General features: G+C 44.1%; 2 protein-coding genes, 1 long non-coding RNA gene and 1 other non-coding gene across 8 annotated transcripts; all 4 read right to left on the reverse strand.

Annotated features, from left to right (window-relative positions):
* Positions 1 to 74: 74 nt before the first annotated feature.
* LOC118368716 (E3 ubiquitin-protein ligase DTX1-like) lies at positions 75 to 18,641 on the reverse strand. Of its 4 annotated transcripts, none has more exons than XM_035753039.2 (9): positions 17,967 to 18,641; positions 17,470 to 17,596; positions 17,067 to 17,281; positions 12,899 to 14,009; positions 4,018 to 4,079; positions 3,526 to 3,687; positions 3,039 to 3,421; positions 2,814 to 2,903; positions 75 to 2,715 (listed from the first exon to the last, which is right to left on the reverse strand). In XM_035753039.2, exons 2-9 carry the CDS (start codon positions 17,553 to 17,555, stop codon positions 2,485 to 2,487), a joined length of 2,340 nt encoding a protein of 779 aa, XP_035608932.1. In that variant the 5' UTR covers positions 17,556 to 17,596; positions 17,967 to 18,641; the 3' UTR covers positions 75 to 2,484. The 4 variants fall into 4 exon arrangements, with proteins under 4 accessions (XP_035608932.1, XP_035608933.1, XP_035608935.1 ...); XM_035753040.2 differs by having other exon boundaries at positions 12,899 to 13,970; positions 17,967 to 18,632; XM_035753042.2 differs by lacking the exon at positions 17,470 to 17,596 and having other exon boundaries at positions 18,011 to 18,639.
* LOC127916012 (uncharacterized) lies at positions 4,086 to 4,910 on the reverse strand. Its single transcript, XR_008093206.1, has 3 exons — positions 4,638 to 4,910; positions 4,549 to 4,579; positions 4,086 to 4,385 (listed from the first exon to the last, which is right to left on the reverse strand). It is a non-coding gene; the product is annotated as an uncharacterized LOC127916012 (long non-coding RNA).
* On the reverse strand, positions 18,609 to 18,680 carry trnaa-cgc (transfer RNA alanine (anticodon CGC)). The gene has a single exon. It is a non-coding gene; the product is annotated as a tRNA-Ala (tRNA).
* Positions 18,681 to 18,872: 192 nt separating this feature from the next.
* On the reverse strand, positions 18,873 to 22,907 carry si:ch211-119e14.1 (uncharacterized). 2 transcript variants are annotated; one of them, XM_035753110.2, is made up of 3 exons: positions 22,730 to 22,900; positions 20,459 to 20,596; positions 18,873 to 20,087 (listed from the first exon to the last, which is right to left on the reverse strand). In XM_035753110.2, exon 3 carries the CDS (start codon positions 20,083 to 20,085, stop codon positions 19,441 to 19,443), a length of 645 nt encoding a protein of 214 aa, XP_035609003.1. In that variant the 5' UTR covers positions 20,086 to 20,087; positions 20,459 to 20,596; positions 22,730 to 22,900; the 3' UTR covers positions 18,873 to 19,440. The 2 variants fall into 2 exon arrangements, with proteins under 2 accessions (XP_035609003.1, XP_052353135.1); XM_052497175.1 differs by lacking the exon at positions 20,459 to 20,596 and having other exon boundaries at positions 22,730 to 22,907.
* Between the last annotated feature and the right edge of the window lie 596 nt (positions 22,908 to 23,503).

The following is a 23,503-nucleotide window of genomic DNA, read 5'->3' on the forward strand; positions in this document are numbered from 1 at the left end:
CTTCATGTCAATCCCTGCATAATAGGTATATACATAAATACATACACCCACACGAAAAGACACCAACACCGTAATCATCATACTGCTATTTTAATTGTCCCACTGTTACTTTAAATGCAAGTCTTTTGTAGTTTTATACGTTACTACTTTCTCTGCCATCATAGTTCTCAACGTCATTCGTTCTCTCCATTACAACTTTTACAAAGGTTTTATTAACAGCTTTTTTTTACAAAGTGGTCATGAGCCTTCAACCGTTGTTTTATTCCCATTGACGGACCAGTAGTCAAACTGTGCCTGGGAAAGAAAATGACATGTGCCAAACTGAGCAGTGCAAGAACTGAATAGACATAAAACACGACTACATCAAGTCCTGCATAAGACATACCAGCTGCTGGTATCATTGGGGAGAGGGGGGATACAGGGTCACATAACATGTGCCAAATGCAGTACCCTTTCCCAGAAAGTACAATTACAGCAGTCATGTGATGGATATGTAGACATCATGTAGTCACACAGCTGTAAAATGTGGCTAAACAATACAAAGTAAAAAATAAATAAACATGTGGTTTTGATATGCCACTTACAAAAAAAACTATTTGATAAAAATTATAAAAAATAGAGCACAATAAATAAAATTCATTAAGTATAGAGTTGCGTTATAACCGTACCTTTACAAAATGTTTAAGGTAAAGTTGTATACATAAACACACACATACATACAGAAAAAATATAAATTATAAATGTTGGCCTAACATTTGCATGTTAACACATACTCAAACATATTGTCAATAGTACCGCTTTATAAGCAGGTCAGTCATGGACCTAACACAAACCGACTGGACCGTTTGACCACAGGTTAGATCGACGACAGAGCAAATCTTTGTTCCTCCTTACAGCAAAAACAGCAGAAGGTTCGCTTGAAGCTGGTGTCTAAAAGAAAGAAAATGAAACCCAAAGTAGTTTTAACGGTTAGATATAACTTCTTAAGGTCATGCCTAACTTTCCATGTTTCCTTTTGACTAAAGGAATAAAGAAAGACGATGCTCTGTGCAGTGCAAATCTGACCTCACGTGGCAGGTCCAATCACAGCTTTATATCTGATTTAATTCCTTCTGGGGTGCATCTCAATAGTCTAGTGCCCTTCTCACCCCCCCATCCCTGTTCAATCATCTGCCATGACATGAAAGAATTGGAGAGGAAGCTATGTAAGACTATTGAGATGCACACATGGTTTGAAAAGGACTCTCATTTTGTGCTTTTAGGCTCACCCACCCCACCGAGAGGGTTCCCAAAACACTAACACTGAAAGGGCCTGGCAACGGACGAGTCTTAAATCGTCCGAGGTAAAAACTCAGATATTAACACACAGACACCCACAGAGGCTTGTAATATTTAGGAGCCCTCTCGAGGAAGAGTCAAGCCTGACTCATGTCCTTACAATGTCACATATAGAAAACAATGCTGTAGCAATCAAACAGACAACATACAGCGGTTAAACCAGGTGAAAAGAAAATGGAATGTAAAAATGAAATGAAACTCAAACCGAGCCAATATATAACAACTATTTAAAATGTACAACAACGCATTTTCAAAAATGATACAGCAATTAATAAAACACAGAAGAAAACCTATAGAGGCCAAGGGAATGTATTTTTCGACAAGTACCACTAGAGGGCATTACACATTCATGCTCACACATCCAGTCATAACATTAAATATTTTGAACGTTCTCGTTAACGTTTTCTGTAAATGAGAGACTTGTTACTCTGCTGCCGGTGGTCTAATACTTTTTTGCCCTCTACCATTCATTAGCCCATCTATCATAACCCCACTAATACCCATTTTTAGCGTTCATCCTACCACTTACAGCAGCTCTGGTGACTTGGTTCACCATTGAATTCAATTGGACCAATACAGATTCCGTACATTCTTGTCAAACTCTCACAGTGTAAACAACAGCTTCTGTCCAACACTGAATTGTATGTGCACTTTTGCCTCAAACGTCTCACTGAATGACATTTTGTGACGCCACCATTAACGTAGCAGGAATAAACTAAAACATTCCATCATACACCCAACCTATGCAGCTAAGCCACAGCCCACCTGTTCAGAGGGTGTATGATGTTGTACCTCAGTCAGTGTCGCTAGAAACTACAGTCAGACAGTCGATTTGTCTGTTTCTCTATTTGTTTAATGTGCCGTTGGTTCTTTTTCTTGGCTCATCTATTCACCCGTTCAGTCACTTCTTCTCGTATGGAGTCTTTCAGGCATTCAGTTTCTGTTGCTGTCACATTTGCGCTGTCTGTGTTAATTTCTGTATTTCTCTTTTTAATTTTTTTTTACATATTAATTTGTCTATTTCTTCTCATCTCTGTTCCGTTGTGTTGCTCTGAGTCTGTATGTTCATTGTTTAAGCTCTGTCTCAAGTCTCCAGAGTCAGAACAAGTCTCTGTGTTGCTGTTTCCCCATTGGCCCGTCTTTAGCTCAGTCTCTGGGTAGGCACTCCTCCTCTGTGATCCCCTGGGCCTTAAGCTCCTCCAGAACGTTGTCCAGGTGGCCTGGGTCGGGGTAGCCATGGCCTGTTAGGTTGGAGCCAAACTCAGTCTTGTGGTGCACTTCGTTCCAGATGACCGTGTCCGACTCGCCCGTGGTGCTGGACGTGCCCACCGAGAAGATGAGCCGGCGGTCCCACGCCACCAGCAGCAGCTTCAGTACCTAGGAAAAAAAAGAATGAAAGTTAGCTACACAACCCAGTCATTTCATCTACAGCAAACCAGTACAAACTAGTAAACAGGAAGTTAGCTGGTGTTGACCTTGCGTCCCTTCTCGCTATCAGGGAGGTAGCAGTGTCGGGGGAATCCCCGGGCGGTGAATGGCTTGCCCGGGTTCGGGTGCTCAGGCCCCTGGGAAAAGGTGAAAGGGATTAGAATATAAATAATCATGCACAGTCAATGGGTGAATTCACGAGAACGCCCATCATCTTGTATTTACAGTACATCAGATGCGTGTAGTATGTGGATGGGCAGTAAGGCTGTTACCTGGATGCCGGGGGGGATGTTGTAGATGATGCGGATGGTCTTGCAGTCAGGGTGGCCGGGCAGCGAGTGGGGGATGACGTGGTACTCCATCTTGCCGGGTGGCTGGTTCCCCGTCTTCACGCCGTAGATGGTCTTGCAGGTAGGGCACTGTAGGCTGCCGTCCTTGTTGCCGTTGTTGTACATGGCCACCAAGCACTGCAGGTGGTACTGGTGCCCACACTGAGCCAGGCGACCAACCGACTCTGCCCGCTGGATTCCCCCAACTCCGGGGCCCTTGTATCCCGAGGGCCCAGCCAGGGCCTCCATGCAGATAGTGCAGTCCTCCTCTGGGGGGTTGCGGACCTTCTGAAGGTACCTCTTCACTACTTCCTCAGGGGTCTTGCCTAAGAGAAAGGGATGAAAGAGACATTGTTAGTGAATTAATCACTGTGACCCACATTTCCTATGTTGGGGTGTGTGTGTGTGTGTTTGTGAGCGCTACACCCACCTTTGCGAGCTTGCTTCTTGGTGGTCTTGCGGCAGCAGTGGCCGAGGCCGGGGACGGGCTTTATGTCACTCTTGCTAACGGGCGGGGGGTGGAGCACCAGCTTGGGAGGGCGGGTCAGACAGACAGGAAGTCCTGCGGCGCTCATCAGGATCCCTGTAATACCTAGAGACAACCAGCAGTGGGAGCAATGAGACTCCTCCACCACTGTCTATTGAGCTTAACCCAGGTAGACACTGGTCCATCATAAGCTACACTCATTCTCTATTTATGGGTCACATTAACAAATTAAGCCGGATTCTCTGTAACACTGTCTATCATTATTAGGGAAAGTGACGTTGACCGCTAAATGACCAAAATAGGCAGAGGAAATGAAGACTGAAAATGGCTTTAGACACTGGTACAAAGTTCCCCAATAGCCTGACTAGGAAACATAGCTTCCCAGGCAGCTTCAAGCTTCCTGTTTTGATATTAAGACTTCATGGTTGTTTTTACCTGCCAATGCAGGGTGGACAGGGCTAGATCCATTGAGGTTCTTCACAGGAACCGTTGGGACACTGAAACATAAAACACACTTCAGAACACACACACCTAGCAGACACAACGCATTTCCCTGTTGTATTCAGCGCATGTGACAAATAAAATTTGATTTGATTTTGAAACAATCACATCAGATGTGTGTCATAGGTAAACTTCAGGTGACCAATGACCACAGTTTCTGGTGTTTTCTGTGTCAAGGGTCATACCATGTCAGCAGGTCAAAGAGCTTTTGCTGAGCCACGTTGTTGACACGTTGACACGTCGCTACGCCATCCAGGACTCCCCTAGTTGTCTGCTCCATCACTGAAAACAACAACCCTCACCTGAGCCAACACTGACAACAACAACCCTCACCTGAGCCAACACTGAAAACAACAACCCTCACCTGAGCCAACACTGAAAACAACAACCCTCCCTCACCTGAAAACCAACACCTGAAAAACAACAACCCTCACCAGAGCCAACACTGAAAACAAGAACCCTCACCTGAGCCAACACTGAAAACAACAACCCTCACCTGAGCCAACAGAAAACAACAACCCTCACTGAGCCAAACTGAAAACAACAACCCTCACCTGAGCCAACACTGAAAACAACAACCCTCACCTGAGCCAACACTGAAAACAACAACCCTCACCTGAGCCAACACTGAAAACAACAACCCTCACCTGAGCCAACACTGAAAACAACAACCCTCACCTGAGCCAACACTGAAAACAACAACCCTCACCTGAGCCAACACTGAAAACAACAACCCTCACCTGAGCCAACACTGAAAACAACAACCCTCACCTGAGCCAACACTGAAAACAACAACCCTCACCTGAGCCAACACCGAAAACAACAACCCTCACCTGAACCAACACTGAAAACAACAGCCCTCACCTGAGCCAACACTGAAAACAACAGCCCTCACCTGAGCCAACACTGAAAGCAACAACCCTCACCTGAGCCAACACTGCTTTGAGAAAACCATGAGTGCATAGATTGTTAAACTTCAGAATGTTTGTTGGCCAGTCGGTCAATTTCATCTTAATTCCGATCAACTCAGGAATGGAATACCACTCCTATAGAAAAAGTCCATGCCCAATATAACTGACAGGAGTTGAAACAGAATCCAAAAGCCAGGATTGAAATAACCCATCATTCCCTACAGCCTTCTCAATACTAGTTATTCACATCCAACATAGTCCCACTGTCAGACAACTGAAAGAAAGAGTGCTGTATCATTGTAAACATTCGTCATGAGCCTCCACATTCTTCACAATATGATCCATACAGAAACCGTACTGACTAGGTGTTCAATTTGATTATTGTCATCTTGACTTTGATTGTGGGGTTTATTTCCCAGCTGAAATCTGCAAACCCCTCAGGTACCAATTAAAATCGTATCCCAAAGACGATTTTCACTATCGCTTCTCCAAACTTGAATCTTTCTCAATCCTCTCTTCTGTCTCCTTTCCAAATCTCAATAATAAATCCTCCCCGGGTATGTATATCCTCAGATACGCTGCATCTCCCTGCTCCAGTCTCCCTGCTCCAGTCTCCCTGCTCCAGTCTCCCTGCTCCAGTCTCCCTGCTCCAGTCTCCCTGCTCCAGTCTCCCTGCTCCAGTCTCCCTGCTCCAGTCTCCCTCTCCTCTCTCAGTAGGTGTATGAATGTCTCATATTCCTCTGGCTTTTACAGTGTAGGGATTTTCCATCTGTTGACGTCACCACACTGAGATTACCTGCCAATTAGCATGTCACAGTGCACGGCTGCCAAACGGCAGACAGACACCAGCGCATACTGGAGTAACGGCATTAGCTGAGGTCACCCCCTCTAGCCGTACACGCTGTGAGGGAATGCTGTGCGTTTTCACTGAGGGATAGTCCTTGACATAAAAGCAGAGGCGTGGATTGGTAATGAGTGATTAACTGAAAGTACTTTAGGTAGAGAATATTACTTGTGACGTTTACCCCCCTCCCCCGCACACATAAAACCTAAACGTGGGAATGTTATAAAGGCTACATTTAGTCCAATGATTCAGCCACATTGTTTGAAATAGGTACTGAAAAATACTGTTCGCCCATCACCAACTTGTGATGTTTCTACTGTTGAAGACAACACAGCACTGAACAACTGTGGCTCATTCGTTGTATGATCTCCAAGGTCTATTTCCCAACAGAGGTATTCCTCATCTGCACATTTCGAACCAGGTTACACTCTCACCAGTCCCTCTTTGAACATTTTGGTAACACTTTATTCGGAAAGCCCCTCACCCCGACAGATGATCTAGCGTAGATGTTCAGCAAGCACAATTGGTTTTGTTTATCGAGTGCGTCTGATGCAACATATTACAACAAATTTGAACACCTGAGTGGCTGAGGATAGTAAACCAACGATTACGTTCCAACAGTAGTAGTTCAATTCAAATTCATCCAATGACAATAGTTGTTTGATCATCTGAGCACCTGTCTGGCCACTATCCAAATAAAGCAGGACCGACGTGGTCTTTCAACCGGACACTTTCCAGACCCTCAGTTCAACTGTAGGCCATGTCCCAAGTTCTGCCGCACGACGTGGCTGGTGGCATCCCCAACTTGGCTTACAGTTCGAGAAACACAGCGCAGTTCATTGGGTCACCTGCCTTTTGTGTGGTAAACGAGTGACTGTCGGGGTGCTCTTGCCCAGTGTTCTCTCACAGATACGAAGATGTGGGCGAATGAAAAGCACCTTGTGAACTGGAGCAGACGGCATAAACACATTGGAGAACACGCTCGTGCCAGGGAGCGGACGTGCAAGGTGTGAGATATACGGAAGGAGGGAGGGTGGAGGAGAAGGGAAAGAGGGAGGAAAATAGTGAAGGAGAGAGGGAGAGAAAAAATGTGGAGAGGACTTGGGAGTTAAAACTGTGGTTTAGTTTGATCCCTAGCTAATCTAAAACGTTAGTGCACTTTCTGGCTGATCCATTCAAGAGAACTGCTATGGTGTACAGGACACGAATAGTCACACACGGCCATAGGAAACATACAAAATCTACAAGCTCCAAAATCACATGTCGTTGTTCAGAACCTAAAACAACTGTCTGGTTCACAGATTCCTGGCAATACAAAAGTACCCGGACCACTGTGCCTGGACCACTGACGAGCACGTGACAGGGGAGAAGGGGGTTGACCCTGTAACGTCATTGGTTAATCTCTTGACGTGGTTGACCATGCCCAGGAAAATAAAATGAACTTGTTAACCATCGGTCATCGTCCCACCTACTCACTTTCAGGTCTTCCAAGGACAACTTTCCAAACAAACACGAACAGAGTTTACAACTATGTTACGATGTGCTGAGTGAGGCTGACATAATTAAATCAATTCAACGTATTGGGCCGGTTGTCCTGGACAGAGAGGTTTCTTAACTCTATTTTTGAGGAAAGCGACAGCTGGTTTTACAAGTGAATCTTTTGGTCCATGGGGTGTTCAACGTTTTACAGGTGTTACACAGGTGTTTGTTTTTCCCCTTCACACGCCTGTTCTACCTCCCTTTTATCCCCCTCCGTGTGTCAGTGAACCTGGCATGGTAACTGTTACAGTGTGTGTGTGGGTCGGTGTACCAGTCTAACGTTGTTTGTCTGCTGTGCATTACTAGAAATGATGGGGTTTTGTTACTCTGGGTACGTTCGTCTGCAAAATGATTTATAACATGAATAAATTAAATTAAATGTGTATCAAATGTAAAATAACTCTAAACAATAACATGAATACTCAAATAATGTGGAAGAGAATGCCCACGTGTTTTGAGGAGTATACACTGGCAATATACTAATTTAAACGCAACTGATGAGGCTTTTAGTTCTCCTCTGGGAAGCTAATACTAGGCAACTAAATACCAAATATGCACTTTAAAACGATCTCGTTTGGTTAACAACGGTTTAGGTAAGTGCAATATTTTATCAATTCAGATTTTTGGTGAACCATCCCCTTTATCTCCCAACAGTGGAGGTATAGTGTTTCACATTGACCTCTTATTCAACTGACAGGGAAGTTGATTCAATTTTCCTCCTCTCCAAAAGTCCTGGCCTTGGGAGTACATCTACAAGGTGTCTACCTACCTAGGAAGTTTTCCTTTCCACCGTCACCACGTCTTGCAATTTTACGGGTTAAGACTTTTTTGTTGAGCATTTTTGCCCAAATCCTAATGTAAGATCCCATGTAGTCTAGTTTTCATGTAAATCGTCCATTGAGGTTTCATGTACAGTGCCTTTTTGCGAAAGTATTCGGCCCCCTTGAACTTTGCGACCTTTTGCCACATTTCAGGCTTCAAACATAAAGATATAAAACTGTATTTTTTTTGTGAAGAATAAACAACAAGTGGGACACAATCATGAAGTGGAACGACATTTATTGGATATTTCAAACTTTTTTAACAAATAAAAAACTGAAAAATTGGGCGTGCAAAATTATTCAGCCCCTTTACTTTCAGTGCAGCAAACTCTCTCCAGAAGTTCAGTGAGGATCTCTGAATGATCCAATGTTGACCTAAATGACTAATGATGATAAATACAATCCACCTGTGTGTAATCAAGTCTCCGTATAAATGCACCTGCACTGTGATAGTCTCAGAGGTCCGTTAAAAGCGCAGAAAGCATCATGAAGAACAAGGAACACACCAGGCAGGTCCGAGATACTGTTGTGAAGAAGTTTAAAGCCGGATTTGGATACAAAAAGATTTCCCAAGCTTTAAACATCCCAAGGAGCACTGTGCAAGCGATAATATTGAAATGGAAGGAGTATCAGACCACTGCAAGTCTACCAAGACCTGGCCGTCCCTCTAAACTTTCAGCTCATACAAGGAGAAGACTGATCAGAGATGCAGCCAAGAGGCCCATGATCACTCTGGATGAACTGCAGAGATCTACAGCTGAGGTGGGAGACTCTGTCCATAGGACAACAATCAGTCGTATATTGCACAAATCTGGCCTTTATGGAAGAGTGGCAAGAAGAAAGACATTTCTTAAAGATATCCATAAAAAGTGTTTTTTAAGTTTGCCACAAGCCACCTGGGAGACACACCAAACATGTGGAAGAAGGTGCTCTGGTCAGATGAAACCAAAATTGAACTTTTTGGCAACAATGCAAAACGTTATGTTTGGCGTAAAAGCAACACAGCTCATCACCCTGAACACACCATCCCCACTGTCAAACATGGTGGTGGCAGCATCATGGTTTGGGCCTGCTTTTCTTCAGCAGGGACAGGGAAGATGGTTAAAATTGATGGGAAGATGGATGGAGCCAAATACAGGACCATTCTGGAAGAAAACCTGATGGAGTCTGCAAAAGACCTGAGACTGGGACGGAGATTTGTCTTCCAACAAGACAATGATCCAAAACAGATGCAAAATCTACAATGGAATGGTTCAAAAATAAACATATCCAGGTGTTAGAATGGCCAAGTCAAAGTCCAGACCTGAATCCAATCGAGAATCTGTGGAAAGAACTGAAAACTGCTGTTCACAAATGCTCTCCATCCAACCTCACTGAGCTCGAGCTGTTTTGCAAGGAGGAATGGGAAAAAAGTTCAGTCTCTCGATGTGCAAAACTGATAGAGACATACCCCAAGCGACTTACAGCTGTAATCGCAGCAAAATCAGCAAAATCGCTACAAAGTATTAACTTAAGGGGGCTGAATAATTTTGCACGCCCAATTTTTCAGTTTTTGATTTGTTAAAAAAGTTTGAAATATCCAATAAATGTCGTTCCACTTCATGATTGTGTCCCACTTGTTGTTGATTCTTCACAAAAAAATACAGTTTTATATCTTTATGTTTGAAGCCTGAAATGTGGCAAAAGGTCGCAAAGTTCAAGGGGGCCGAATACTTTCGCAAGGCACTGTATATCTTCTATTGACATCAATGCATGACTGGGTTAGAGCTTAGCACATGTAACTCAAGTTAGGATTCGGCCCTAAGTAATGAATGCGGGCTACTAGAAAAAAAAACATGTCAGCCTCCCGAGTGGTGCAGTGGTCTGAGGCACTGCATCTCAGTGCTAGCTGTGCTACTAGAGATTCTGGGTTCGCGACCGGAAGACCCATGGAGCGGCGCACAATTGGCCCAGCGTCTTCCGGGTTAGAGGAGGGTTTGGCCCGGCAGGGATGTCCTTGTCCCATTGACCACTAGCGACTCCTGTGGCGGACACGGTCACCAGGTGTACGGTGTTGTTTCCTCTGACACATTGGTGAGGCTGGCTTCCGGGTTAAGTGGGCATTGTGTCAAGAAGCAGTGCGGCTTGGTTGGGTTGTGTTTTGGGGGAAGCACGGCTCTCGACCTTCGCCTCTCCCAAGTCCGTACGGGAGTTGCAGCGATGAGACAAGACAGTAACTGCCAATCGGATACCACGAAATTGGGGAGAAAAGGGGCACTTATTTTTTTTAAATACAAAAAAAAAAAAAAAACATCTTATTAAAACTTTATTTAACTTCTGAGACAAATGACACCGAGAAACAATTGAAGATAATTTCATCAAGTGAATTATTCTGGAAGCCACAAAAAAGACCTAAAAGCTGCCCTGTCATAAAACTGTATCAATTGACAAAAATGATCATTGAAAAGTAATAAATAATTTATAAGCAAGTTATCAACAACTACGGACAAACTTTCAAAACGCTGCTTTACCCACTTGTGTCCTGACTCTGGCCCAACCCATCGGTTTCTGGGACCAATCAGACGGTCTAGAATGTATTTCCATTCTAGAAATCACCGGGGAGGTAATCTGATTCAATGCGGAGAGGAAACTAACGTCCGTGGGCGTGGCTCTTGGCCGGAGCAAGGCTTTTGGGTAGCCAGGCAACAAGTTCTCAGCTTTTCACAGTGAGTTGGTAACGTGGCGAACAATGCCCTCTAGTGTTAAGAGGAGATCATTGCTTGACTCCCTCACTACTCTCACAATAACACATTATTCACACAGAGCCAGTAACTGTGTCAATATTGATACTCGCCCTGCAAGCATATGCTCAGGTGGTAACTCATCTATATGCATGTGTGGATTACCGAAGTAACTGCTACCTCGCTTTAAAAAAAAAAACTATATCTACCTCTGTTGTCCTTTGCCAGGACCCCATTCCACACAGTCTCTTGCTCCCAATCCCCCTATGCACAGATTTGAAAACCTTAGACAGGAGATATGGTGCTATTATCACATTGCTTAAATCTCTCTCTCCTATCCTTTTCCGATCTACACAAGTGCTCGCTTGGGTAGTGGCTCAGTATGGACCCTAGCTCAAAGACCCTAACCCTAGACCCTTTTCATTGGCCCCTCTGAAAATATAGGGTTGGTGAAAGCAATATGGTAGTTGTCGAAACCGAGTCCCCCAGGCACTGGGCACACAAACTGAGACGCTGCCTTGTGTCTACAAGACTGGAGCAGTCTGCCTCCAACAACCCCCCTTCCCAATCCCTCCTCAACCAAACTTCCCTTGTTAACAGGTCTCATGTCTCCAAATCACCCCCCACTCCCACCCCTATATATCAACGCCACATTCATTCTCAGGGCCAACTCCCCAACAAATAGTCCCATAGGACATAGTGAAGCAGCTTTGCCTTCTCAGGGTAGCAATTGGGACAGCAGTCACTACAGATTTGAGTTCCCCCTTGTACCCCCAGCCCTGAGAGTCCCCTGCCTCTATCCGTGCCCCAGCATTGTTTTGGAAATGGGAACCAGGACTCGGCTGTGCCCACAATGGTTGCCACGGAGACCGCACACATACACACTAGGGGGGGGGCAGAGGGGCCTGTAGGAATGAGAATAGGCCTGGGAACTGGGTGTGTAGGGATGATGTCAGTATTACAACAGTAGCACTAAGCATGTCATGAGAGGACTGGGGAGGTTGTGTGTGGGTGTGTGTATGGGGGGAGGTCAATCTATGCATGTTATCAGAAAACTATGCTTACCCCAAGCCCCCCCCCCTCCCCCTCCCTCTCAAATTCTAACTGGGTGAATCAAATCTGAGTGACACAACGCGCCGTATTTGATATGAATGCGTTATGGAATTTCACATAGAAATGAACCAGCTAACAGAATGTGTCATAGGGATTAAAGGTTTATTAATTCTAATGGGGTGTTAATGTCAGATATGGGCAGTGATTGTGGAGGCATGTCAACGCCAGTGGAAACGCCTTGGATCAAAATGTTGAAATTCCTCGTCTATCCTCGTTTTTCATCCCTTGTGTTGTGTTTATCTGCGAGAGACAAGTCTACGTCGGGCGTAGTCCACTGTGTTTTTGGATTGGGGTTAACAATTGTATCGGCTACATAACATCACTAAGTCTCTTTCTCAACACTGACATTCCCTTGTCTTCAGAAAGAATACTTTCTTTATGCTGTTTGGGCCGATATCCAGAACACAGATTGAGCCCAGTTCTGATATCGGTTCAAATGGAGACATAACTATGTATTAACAACAGGTTCTTTTCCATCTTGCAGGTTGTGTAGATCAATGTTTGGGTCACAACTGACTTGTTTCGGGTTATGGCAAGAGACTGGACTGTCAAAGTAGACAGACAATTGTAGTCACTCGCAGCACAAAAACGTTTCAAAACCACTAGACGTGCGTGATATTGAGTGTGCGTGATATTGAGTGTGCGTGATATTGAGTGTGCGTGATATTGAGTGTGCCTGATATTAAGTGTGCGTGATATTAAGTGTGCCTGATATTGAGTGTGCGTGATATTGAGTGTGCTTGCTTGTGGCATTAGATAGAACATCATATCAGATAGACAAGTGTAGAGAACTACGTCATAAAGGAGGTACACGGGAGGAGTATTTTTGTGAACTGTAGTGACATAACAGCTGGAGCAGTGACTCACCCGGAGGCGATGAGGGCTCTGGACTGGGCCATGGCGATGCGTTGCAGGGCGGGTCGGCTGAGCCCGGCAAGGCTGGCACGAGGTGGCAGGGGGGCTGCACAGGCCGCCGCTGCTGAAGACACGGGCCCCAGGACACGGGCGGAGGGTGAGGGGGTGCAGGAGGAGGTTGCCGTGGAGATGAGAAGAGGAGCCGGCGCGGGCATTGACGGAGGGCCGGAGGACGCCATGGAGAAGGAAGAGGAGGGAGGAAGAATGACACTGGACGCAATGGAGGAGGGCGGAGGCGGTGGAGGAGGCGGAAGGGGGGGTAGCGGCGGGGGAGGGGGCCGGGTAGAGGTGAGGGAGAGTGCGGCGGTGGCCGAACCCAGGAGGGAGAGCGAGTGGGCGAAGCCGCCGCCGACCCCTACACCACCGCTAGCCCCGCCTGCGGACGTCCTGTGTGGGGACAAGGACCTGGCCATGGAGGAGGGGGGGCGGGGGAGAGTCAGCGAGTAAGACCCCCCCATGGCCGAGTAACCACCACCTAGTTTGGGGCTGGGCGGCTTGTTCTGAGGTGGCCTCCTGCCCAGGGTGTGAGCCGTCGCCATGGCGCCTGCCTTGACGCTCAAGACCAGCATGCATTGCTGACAGGCGCAGGGCTGGCCCAGCGATGTGATGGCAGAGGCCGGCAGGGCGCCGCTTGGATAGGCGCTACCGTTCCCGTTCCCCATGCCCACTCCGGAAACCCCCACCCCCGGCAGTCCTGCAGGGCTGGGTCCCCAGGCGTGGTGTGTCTTGGGAAGGGGCCCAGACACCAGAGGGTAGGCCAAGTCGGAGCGGCGTTGGATGCGACGGCAGCGCTGCGTCTGCCCATTGATCTGGGTCATGCTCTGAAAGTCGATGAGGTAGCAGAAACCCAGTGGCGCCAGGTCCAGCCAGGGCTGCTGACGGTCGCGTGCTGCCTGGATGGCGATGCCCACCTCTGTGTCGTAGGCTGTCCAGGAGCCTGTGTCGTTCTCCCACTCCCACAACCAACCCTGGCCCGGCGCCGAAGTGGGGTCGTAGAAGCTGCGACGCACCGGTCGGAGGGTACCTGGGGTAACGGTAGAGAGACGAGGGTCACGCCACAGAACTACAGAGAGGGGAACACAAGAAGGACCTGTTCCAGAAGACCTTTCAACTAACCACATTCAGTCACAACACAACACCGATGACATTTATAGCACAGTGCAGTAATAGACATACATTGACACAAAAGACTATTGATATGACATGTTCAAGTGAAAGAAAAGCATGAATAAAAAGTTTTTAATTTTTTTTAAATTAGGCTTGGTTGACTGCACCTTTTTTGTTGGTCTATCTAGACATAAAAAGGTTTTTTTTTTTCTCCCTAAGAATTTGGGCAAACAGGCTAACAGGTTGCCCCTGGTAACAGCACACCATGTTCTGGATTGTGATTGGTCGCTGGCCTTGGTTGGGCTCAGAGTTGCTCAGAGCTGGTCATGTTTGCTTTCCCAGTCCAGATACTTAACTCCACGAATGTTGAAAAAACGTTCAGTCCATATCAACGGTCGTCCTATTACCTGGGATTCAAAGAACTTCTAATCCTGGGTTTAACTCATTTATACTCCCAAAGAGTCTTATTAAAGTGAGCATGACTGGCAGACAATGAATGACGGTTGCTTTTTTTTTAACGAAGAACACGTTTTGAGAGAATAAATCCAGAGTGCTTGAGATGCCAAGCTGCAATAGAAAACTACATCTTCAAATAACAAGACATAAACCAATATAAATGTATCTATAAACCGTTTGCCGTTCAAAACAATAGGGTTTGAATGTAACGTATACATGAACATACTTATTGAATTATGTAATAGACATATAACAATGCCTGGAATGCAACAGAGTACATTTTTCATCGTATCTGAACTCAACCCAACTACCCCCTTTTCTCTCAATGACCTCAGACTTCTGCAATTCATCTCACCTCCCTCCTCCTTTCCCTCCCTCTGGTTTTGGGACTGGGGCACCCTACCCCCTCTCTCCCCACAGCTATCCCCGCCTGGGAAGCAGGAAAACCGCACAAAAGTGTTTGTCAGCCCCAGGTCGCTAGGTGCACGGCGTTTCCTCCGACACTTTGGTGCGGTTGGATTCCGGGTTGGATGCGTGCTGTGTTGAGAAGCAGTGCGGCTTGGTTGGGTTGTGGTTCGGAGGACACATGGCTCTCGACTTTCGTCTCTCCCGAGCCCATACGGGAGTTGTAGCGATGAGACAGTAACTACTAACAATTGGATACCACGAAATTGGGGAGAAAAAGGGATGTTTGTCAGCCAAAGTGTTGAGAAGGGCGGCAGAGTCAAAGTTAGACGTCTGACAATTCTTCCCTTTGTGTTGTCGCCCACTTTCCTCACTTCATTGTGTGAAGACGTCTCTATGTCTGGAGGGCTGGATACAATCAGCAATAGCATTAACAGCCTTAATAAGAGGCACATAAGGGAGAGTTTTGGGGTGAAGTTCAGATAGCCAGTCATAGGTGAGAGTAAATACAGTAGTTTTTACTTTGGATATTTGCTGCTCACGAGAAAGCATGCGAGACTTGCAGTTGCACTGTGAATGTGAACCCAATCCAGGATTGGAGGCATTTGTACACATGGTTTGGGAATGTGTCATGAAAGAGTGTGAGGAAAGTAGTGTGTAGGATACACACTTTTGATTTCAAGAACAATGTTCTTGAGATCAAACGGGGAACAAGCAAAAAATGTATTTTCCCTCCACATTCTCATCTTTATTCATGATCACGTTTTGAATAATAACTCATAATGAGAACAGCTCATCCATAACTGTGCCCTACATATGCTGTAGTTGTCCACTCACGCACAACAACCACCCAGCCAGCACATTTGGTTCCTTGGGAGTTGGGAGCACATATATTTTTGGTTTCACATTGGTTGTGGGAACAAAGCCAGACGTTTCCTGACCGGAAAATGTAGAACCCTCTGTGGAAAGGGTTTCACATGGAACCAAAAAGGGTTCTACCTGGAACCAAAAAAGGTTCTCCTATGGGGACAGCCGAAGAACTCTTTTGGAACACTTTTTTAAAGATTGTGCCATGACATCATGCACTACATTGGAGCATGCTGTTATCTAAAAATAAATAGATGGAAATATCTGTAAAGAAACTAAATTGTGCCTGGAAAACTGCACTTAAGTGTGCTCAAACAGTCACTTATCAGGGGCCATATGTATCAAGCGTCTCAGAGTATGAGTGCTGATCTAGGATCATGTCCCCTTTGTCCAATCTTTTTTTATTGTGATCTAAAAGAACCGATCTTAAATCAGCACTCTTATACTGATACACTTGATACATACGGCCTCTGTAGTCTACCGTACGTACAGTAAGACTGGAAGGTGGTTCGTCTTCTGCGCTCACTACCTCAAGGGCTGTGAGCGTACAGTGTGTCACTGCCCAGCTAGCACATAACGTTCTGAGAACCATATGTTTCTTAGTGTTTGGTGAGAGAGTGGTTGTCCTATGGTTATTTTGCATACAACTTTCCCGGAATGGTGGAGGATAGTTGCTTGGCCTTGGAACATTCTAAGCTCAATTAAGGAACTTGACAAAAAAAAAAAAATCTTGGTACTTTTAGGTTCTAGATAGACAGACTCTGAGAAAAAAATGGTGCCATCTATCTATCTATCTATCTATCTATCTATCTATCTATCTATCTATCTATCTAGGCTACTCTTCTGCCCCTACCCATGCTATGCAGATCCAAAATAGAAAAATGACAACAATGATGATGCTGAAAGACTCTTGTGAAAGAATGTTTAGTGAAATGCAAAACACATGATCATGAGAAAAACAAAACATAACCTCTGTGTTTGGCATAATGGAGGCAGTTAACAAACAAGGCCTTGAAAAATAAATGTGAACTATACACACAACTATACATGCACACATAGGCTAGTCTGCATAAGATGCGGTTGCCTATCAAACAAGAACATAAAGGCTGTTATTAAACCATATTATTTTGTTTCTACGGGCTAACTGGATAGTGTAGGCTATTGCACTGATATGTTGTAGGCCTATGCTACATTATCGGTTTCACTGCGGTAATAACACTGTAATAGCATAGCGCCTATATTCACATTCCCTCAATACACAGTTCGTCAGTCACATTAGTCTTACCTGTATCTTGTCGGAACTGGTGCATGGAATGCAAGTCGATGATGTAGGGCGAGAGGCGAGAGTCCACCTGGCCTAAGACAACACTACCACCCCGTGGGTCGTTGCGGATGACTGCCTCGATGTGGTGAGAGACGGCCGGGCTGTAAGGCCGCCAGCGCCCGTGCTCGTTCAGCCATTCCCATACCACCACGGCCGACGCTAGTAACATCCTACGCCTGCGAAATAGAATAGCACAAAAGCATTTTTAGGTGGTTTTCTTTTGAATATATCCCATTTTAGGTACATATCCGTGCGCAGCTGCATCCATCTTGAACCATTTGCAAGCTAGGATAGGCTATCGAGATATATTTAGCCTATAATAACAGCGTAACTATAGCTCTGTCAACCTGTAAGTGGCGCCTACCTTCCATGTTGATATTCTGTACAGGTGCAACAATATTTCGTTTCTTTGTTCAAGCGAATCAATAAATCATTAAAATCGTTGTTCATAGGCAGGGGGGTGGGGACAAGCAGGTTCCTTGCATTTTAGCCTGTATTCAGAAAAATGGCGTGTAAATAATTTCTGTGGCATAATCAGTTTTGGTGTGTGAAGATGCTGTGGTGGTGTGCTGAAGTGATGGGATGGATAGGCTACATCATACATCGACAAAAAGTGATTTACTGTAACAGGTGGTTTCATTTTGCGACAATGTAGCCTATATGATTTTCTCATGGTATTATTGTAATACAATGTAACAGATACGCAGTGAGCTTCAACTGGTCACACTGTAAATACCAAAAATCCATTAACTATCAAGAGTTCCGCGGCTTTATTCCACTGTATATCCTTCACATTTTAGGAATATTTGTTTATTTGTAGGTAGGATATAGCCTTAAGTAAATCAATATAGACATATTTACCAATGCCGGATAATTTTAGTTCGCCTTCCGTAGGCTAACGTTACCTCCGATCAAAGCCAATCCAGTGTAGGCTAGGGTATTCTTGGTTTAGCTACTATCCATCTCGTTATGTTAGAAAGTATTGCCTATAGTAGTGCAAATCCAAGGCTGTTGTTGCGAGAAAATGTGTTTAGGCTATTTGTTTGGATCTCCACGAAAGCCTGCATAGCCATGTCGTGCAGTTGGTCCATGGTGTGTCTTGGTTTTATGAGTGGATTGCATTTAAACGCGAGGAACAACTAGAAATAATTCCGTGGGCCATCACCGGTCAAAAATATATTTTTTACAAAATGTTGCCATGAGTGCGTGGACAAGCATTTCACCCAGTGATTTCAACCAGCCCTATCTATCAGCAAGAGGTAATGTAGCCAATCAAATTCCAGAAACAATGCCCAATACTCCGCCCATGACTGAGCGGACAAGGAGAGTCATTTTGCAAGCAGCAGTAGATCTAATTTAAACGTCATAAATAAATTACATTATTAAATGTTTTTATATGGTAGGATGAGTTTAGCTCCGAATCATCACTTGGTGTTGTAATCAATAATTCATTGTAAAGACAATAGGCGCAAGGTTACATTTTCAGTAAAAAAAAGAAAAAAGTGGAGATGCCGGGGATTGAACCCGGGGCCTCATACATGCGAAGCATGCGCTCTACCACTGAGCTACATCCCCATTTCCTGTAAAAGCGATATTCAAAATGGAATATAAAAATTGCTTGGTTGTTTGAAATTGAATTTATGATTTAAAATGTGAAAGTATTATACACGAATTATTGTATGTGCTAAAAAAAACCTCAAGTAATAATTCGAATTAGGCCCTTTATTTCAATACAAACAGCTATTCCTAAAATATACAAAACACACATTTAATTTTTCGAATTTTTATTTAACCTTTAACCTAGGCAAATCTGTTAAGAACAAAATTCTTATTTACAATGAGGGCCTACAACGGATGACGTTAGGCCAATTGTGCGCCAACATATAGCACTTCTAATCACAGCTGGTTGTGTTACAGCCTAGATTCGAACCAGAGAGTCTTTAATAAGGTCTCTATCACTGATATGCAGTGCTTTAGACCACTGCGCCACAAACATTAAAATAGTAATAAGACTAATGCAGAAAACAGTGCCACTCAAAACCTGAGCTTCATCATATGAAACTTTTAAAAAAGCTTTTAATATCTAAAAAATATTGTTTAATGTATTCATTCTGCAATTGTTGCTCTTGTCAGTCCGTTTATTCACTTTGATGTATTATTTCACACACTTTTGTCTCTGTTGCTCTTTGCTCTGATTGTTGTAATCTGGTTTTAACACTGGTTTGTCAGGTTTACAATTTACAATTATGATGATAATGACGACAAAACCTACAGTCAAGCGCTATTGCTGTACAAAGATGAAATATGGAACTATTTTCCCTCACTGATCCTTCACTCACAATGCAGTCACATCATCCTTGTCTCTGCCCCCATCACTCCTATCTTCAGACCAGATGGCACTACCAGAGAACTGATGCAGGTCTATCAGCAAACCTCCTCCTCCACTTTTTTCTCCTCCCACTGCTCCCTCATCACTCTCTCCATCCTCTTTGCTTTCCCACTTTTCCTCCATATTCTCCTCTCTCTCCTCCTCACGCTCTCTTATCTCTTCCTTCTCACCCGTGAGCTTTGCTCTCTCCCTCAGGTCACAGCCCTCCATGCTGGAGTAGTCATCCGACGAGTCATCCCCTCTGTCTTCCCTCTCCTCGCCCTCCTCCTCCCCCTCATTTTCCCTTCCCTCGCTCCCTCTCTCCACATCCCTCTCTTCATTTTTGTGTTCCTCCTCTCTTATGGCCTCCTCATCCGCGCCAAGGGGCCACAGCCGGCGCCCAAGCCGCACTTCCAGGACTCTGACCCCAGCCATGATCCGGTCCCTGGCCCCATCCTGCCCATAGACCAGTTGGCGGACTGTGTACTGGCCATTAGTCTTGCGGTTCAGCCACATGTACAGGAAGACCAGGAGGCAAACAAGGAAGACCAGGAGGAAGAAGGCGATCAATACTTTTCTGGTGGATGTCGTTTCGTCATATACGTTGTTCATGCCTAGAAGTGAAGAGTAAAAATTGGAATGACTGTTTAGACTGACATTTGAAAGGGACATTTGGTTGGGATCTGAACGCCAAGTGAATCTGGATCTAAGGGGTTTTACACTGTCTGTATGATTCAGATCCTGAAGTGTTTGTTTGGCCTGATCTGCACTGTAAACAATTATATTTCAATTGTCAAACCGAATTTAAATGGAATTGACCCCACCTTGATGGTCACAAAATACAAGTCTCTTAATCTAAAGCTGTTCAAGTCCAGTCATGCTTGGCCTTTTATTAGAACAAAATAAATCCTCTCAGAATATCAAAACCATAAACCCACCCTTATTGGGGTGAACGGGTTCAGATTGATTTGATTTCGCAATGTACCTCTTCAAATAGTCTCCCCCGAAAAGTTGAAGAAATCCAAGGCCAAACTCTGCCGTGAAGGAGATCTAGTTTACTGGAAATTGAGGGTGCTCTTTTCTTTCAACTGCAGCTGATCCATACATAGATGTATTACTGGATCTGTAAATAAAGTATATGGACCATTAGTTACCTACTGCCCAAAACATGTCAATATCCATGCAGCAAAATCTTTAATACAGATAATTACACCTTAAAGAAATATATGTGGCAGAAACGTAGATTTTCCCACACTTTTTTCTAAAGGATAAAGTGAGGCTTGTTCTGAATGCAGCCTGAAACCTGCCTATGAATAATAATACAATAAATGTGTCACGACACCACCGAGGTGTATAGGCAGGTGTCACGGTGACTGATTATGAATGGTTCTGACAGGTGTCATTTCATGGTAGTTGACATGCCGTGTCATTGTTGTATTGTTCTGTACAGTGTACTGTCACTATATATGCAGCATCCCACCCATTTAGACACAGGAAGTGTCTGTGAAGCCATGATTCTGCCTGAGTGACACACTAACAGGAAGCCAGCGTACTCTCTCTCTCTCTCTCTCTCTCTCTCTCTCTCTCTCTCTCTCTCTCTCTCTCTCTCTCTCTCTCTCTCTCTCTCCCTCTCTCTGTCTTGCTCACTTTTTTTACAGAGAATCTACATTTCCGCCCCACATATTTCCATCTACCATAGCATCCTACGCTTTATTGCAGTTGACAGTTTTAATATGCATCACTGTATCCTGTATCAAAAGGTTGGCTGGTCCTCATTAAAGTCCCGTAGATCATTTAATTCCTCCCTTTTAATTTACAAAGCTCTACTACCCAAGCTTCTAACCTACCTCACTTCACTGTTAAAATGTAGAAATATGAGACACCAAACCCGTTCACAGGGATGGTTACCTCTCGAGGTTCCACTAGTACATACCGATCTAGGTAAATCCGCCTTCAGTTTCAGTGCCTCCCATTTTTGGAATAGCCTGCAGAACTCCCAACATCTACACTCTGGTAACTCTATGGCAGTTTAGGACTTTAATGTTGAATGAATTTAATGTGAATTGCAACTGTTTGGATTCAATGTAAATAATTGTATTTGTGATGTTTTGAAGGTGTAGTGTTGATTCTGCAATTTGTAGTTTATTTTATTTTTATTTATCATTTTGAATTTGTTGTATTGTAAATGAGACCCTGGTCTCAATAAATAAAAGTTGAATTTTTTTTGTTGTTGTTTCAACTATTATATACATAGATATGGATGTCGACATGTTATTTAAAAACGTACGTTTTGCAATAAGTGTACCTGTTCTCCCTCCCTGGCCTGTGTGGATAGCTGACACATTGAACACTAATTGAATATAATAAAGAAGACTAATAAATATTTCTAGTTCATACATGAATGCAATGGGATTCATGTATGTGGACTTGTTGTTTCATATGATGTACAAATGTGACATTCTGCTCATCAGATGAAATGTATTAACGAAGCACAGCTATTCTCAACTAGATTACCAATTAGACTATGCAAAAAAACATTTTCTTTTAAAATTGAACCTTTATTTAACTGGGACGGTCAGTTAAGAACTAATTCTTATTTATAATGATGTCCTACCGGGGAACAGTGGGTTAACTGCCTTGTTCAGGGGTAGAACAACAGATTATTACCTTGTCAGCTCGGGGATTCGATCCACCGAACCTTTCGGCTACCTGCCGCCCCAAAATATGATAGTCATTCTTTTCTCTCTCTTTCTACAATGCCTTTACATTTCTGCATATGACCTTACATGTTTTCACATGTAGTAGGCAGCCATGGTACAGTATTGGTGCGGAGCATAGATTAATAAAGATCCCACGGCGCAATGTGCTGTTAACATACTCCATCTGTTTATATGTCTATTACATATGCACCATCATTTAGTACAGATAATGTAAATGTTTCAATCAAAAGCCCACTTGATATGGAAGTATTAACTACACTCTTTAGACCCGAATACAGATTCTTACATTTCTGAAAGTAAATAAAACAGGGACACAGACAAAGAGTTGATGTGACAGAGAAAATCAAGACAACGTGGAAGGAGAGAAACAGTGTTGGTGGGGAAGTGAGGAGGAGATGTGGAAAGAGATTGGGAGGAGAGTGTGAAGCTGAAGGATGGACATGGAGAGAGTGGAAAGATAATACAATAAATGTCAGATAGAAAACTTTGAAATTTGAATTATGGTCAGTAGATAAAAAAACATCTATAAAACTCACCAATGTCTTGCTCTAAATGAACATGCTTTAGGATGGTTTTGAAAAAGATTAACAGACACCCAGAGAGGAAGCAAGAACTCACAGGCGTGTCAGTGGTGGAACTTTTTTTGACTAGATAAGGGGATGCATAAATTTAAAGAAGATCATGTAAGAATTAGAGCAGGAGGGGGATATAATGTGGGTGGAGAGAGAGAGAGAGAGAGAGAGAGAGAGAGAGAGAGAGAGAGAGAGAGAGAGAGAGAGAGAGACAGAGAAAGAGAGAGAGACAGAGAGTACAGCGCAGAGATTAGCAAATCCACACCCAAATATAGAAAGAGGAAGGTGTAGTGTGCTTTCATGTATGACAGAAGGTGTGACAGTTGGTGTACAGGGTAAGGTTGTGGTTTGATTCCTTTCAAGTAAATCTGATCTAATATGTCTCCAATATGCTATGGAATTTATTTGTACAGCCATAGGAAGTTAACAGCTGCAAAGGAACCTACCTACAGTATGAACATACTGCACCTGCAAAGTCCAAATATGCATAAAGTGGATTAACATAACTGGACCTACTGATTCTGCTAATAAACACCAACTCTCATCAATGCAGCCTAAGCAAGTGAGATGTGTTTGAGTTGCACCAGGTCCCATTTAGTTCTATCCAGACTTGCACAAATAATATTTATACATATTTTTTTATTTGTTTTAAACAGTCAATGCATGGTTAGAGTTGAGTTTGTTCGCTGAAGTGCAGAACTACTCAGCTGACACTGCAGAGCCCAGAAGCAGGAAGTG

Source organism: Oncorhynchus keta, chromosome 35, assembly GCF_023373465.1.
Source record: "Oncorhynchus keta strain PuntledgeMale-10-30-2019 chromosome 35, Oket_V2, whole genome shotgun sequence".
NCBI classification, from domain to species: Eukaryota; Metazoa; Chordata; class Actinopteri; order Salmoniformes; family Salmonidae; genus Oncorhynchus; species Oncorhynchus keta.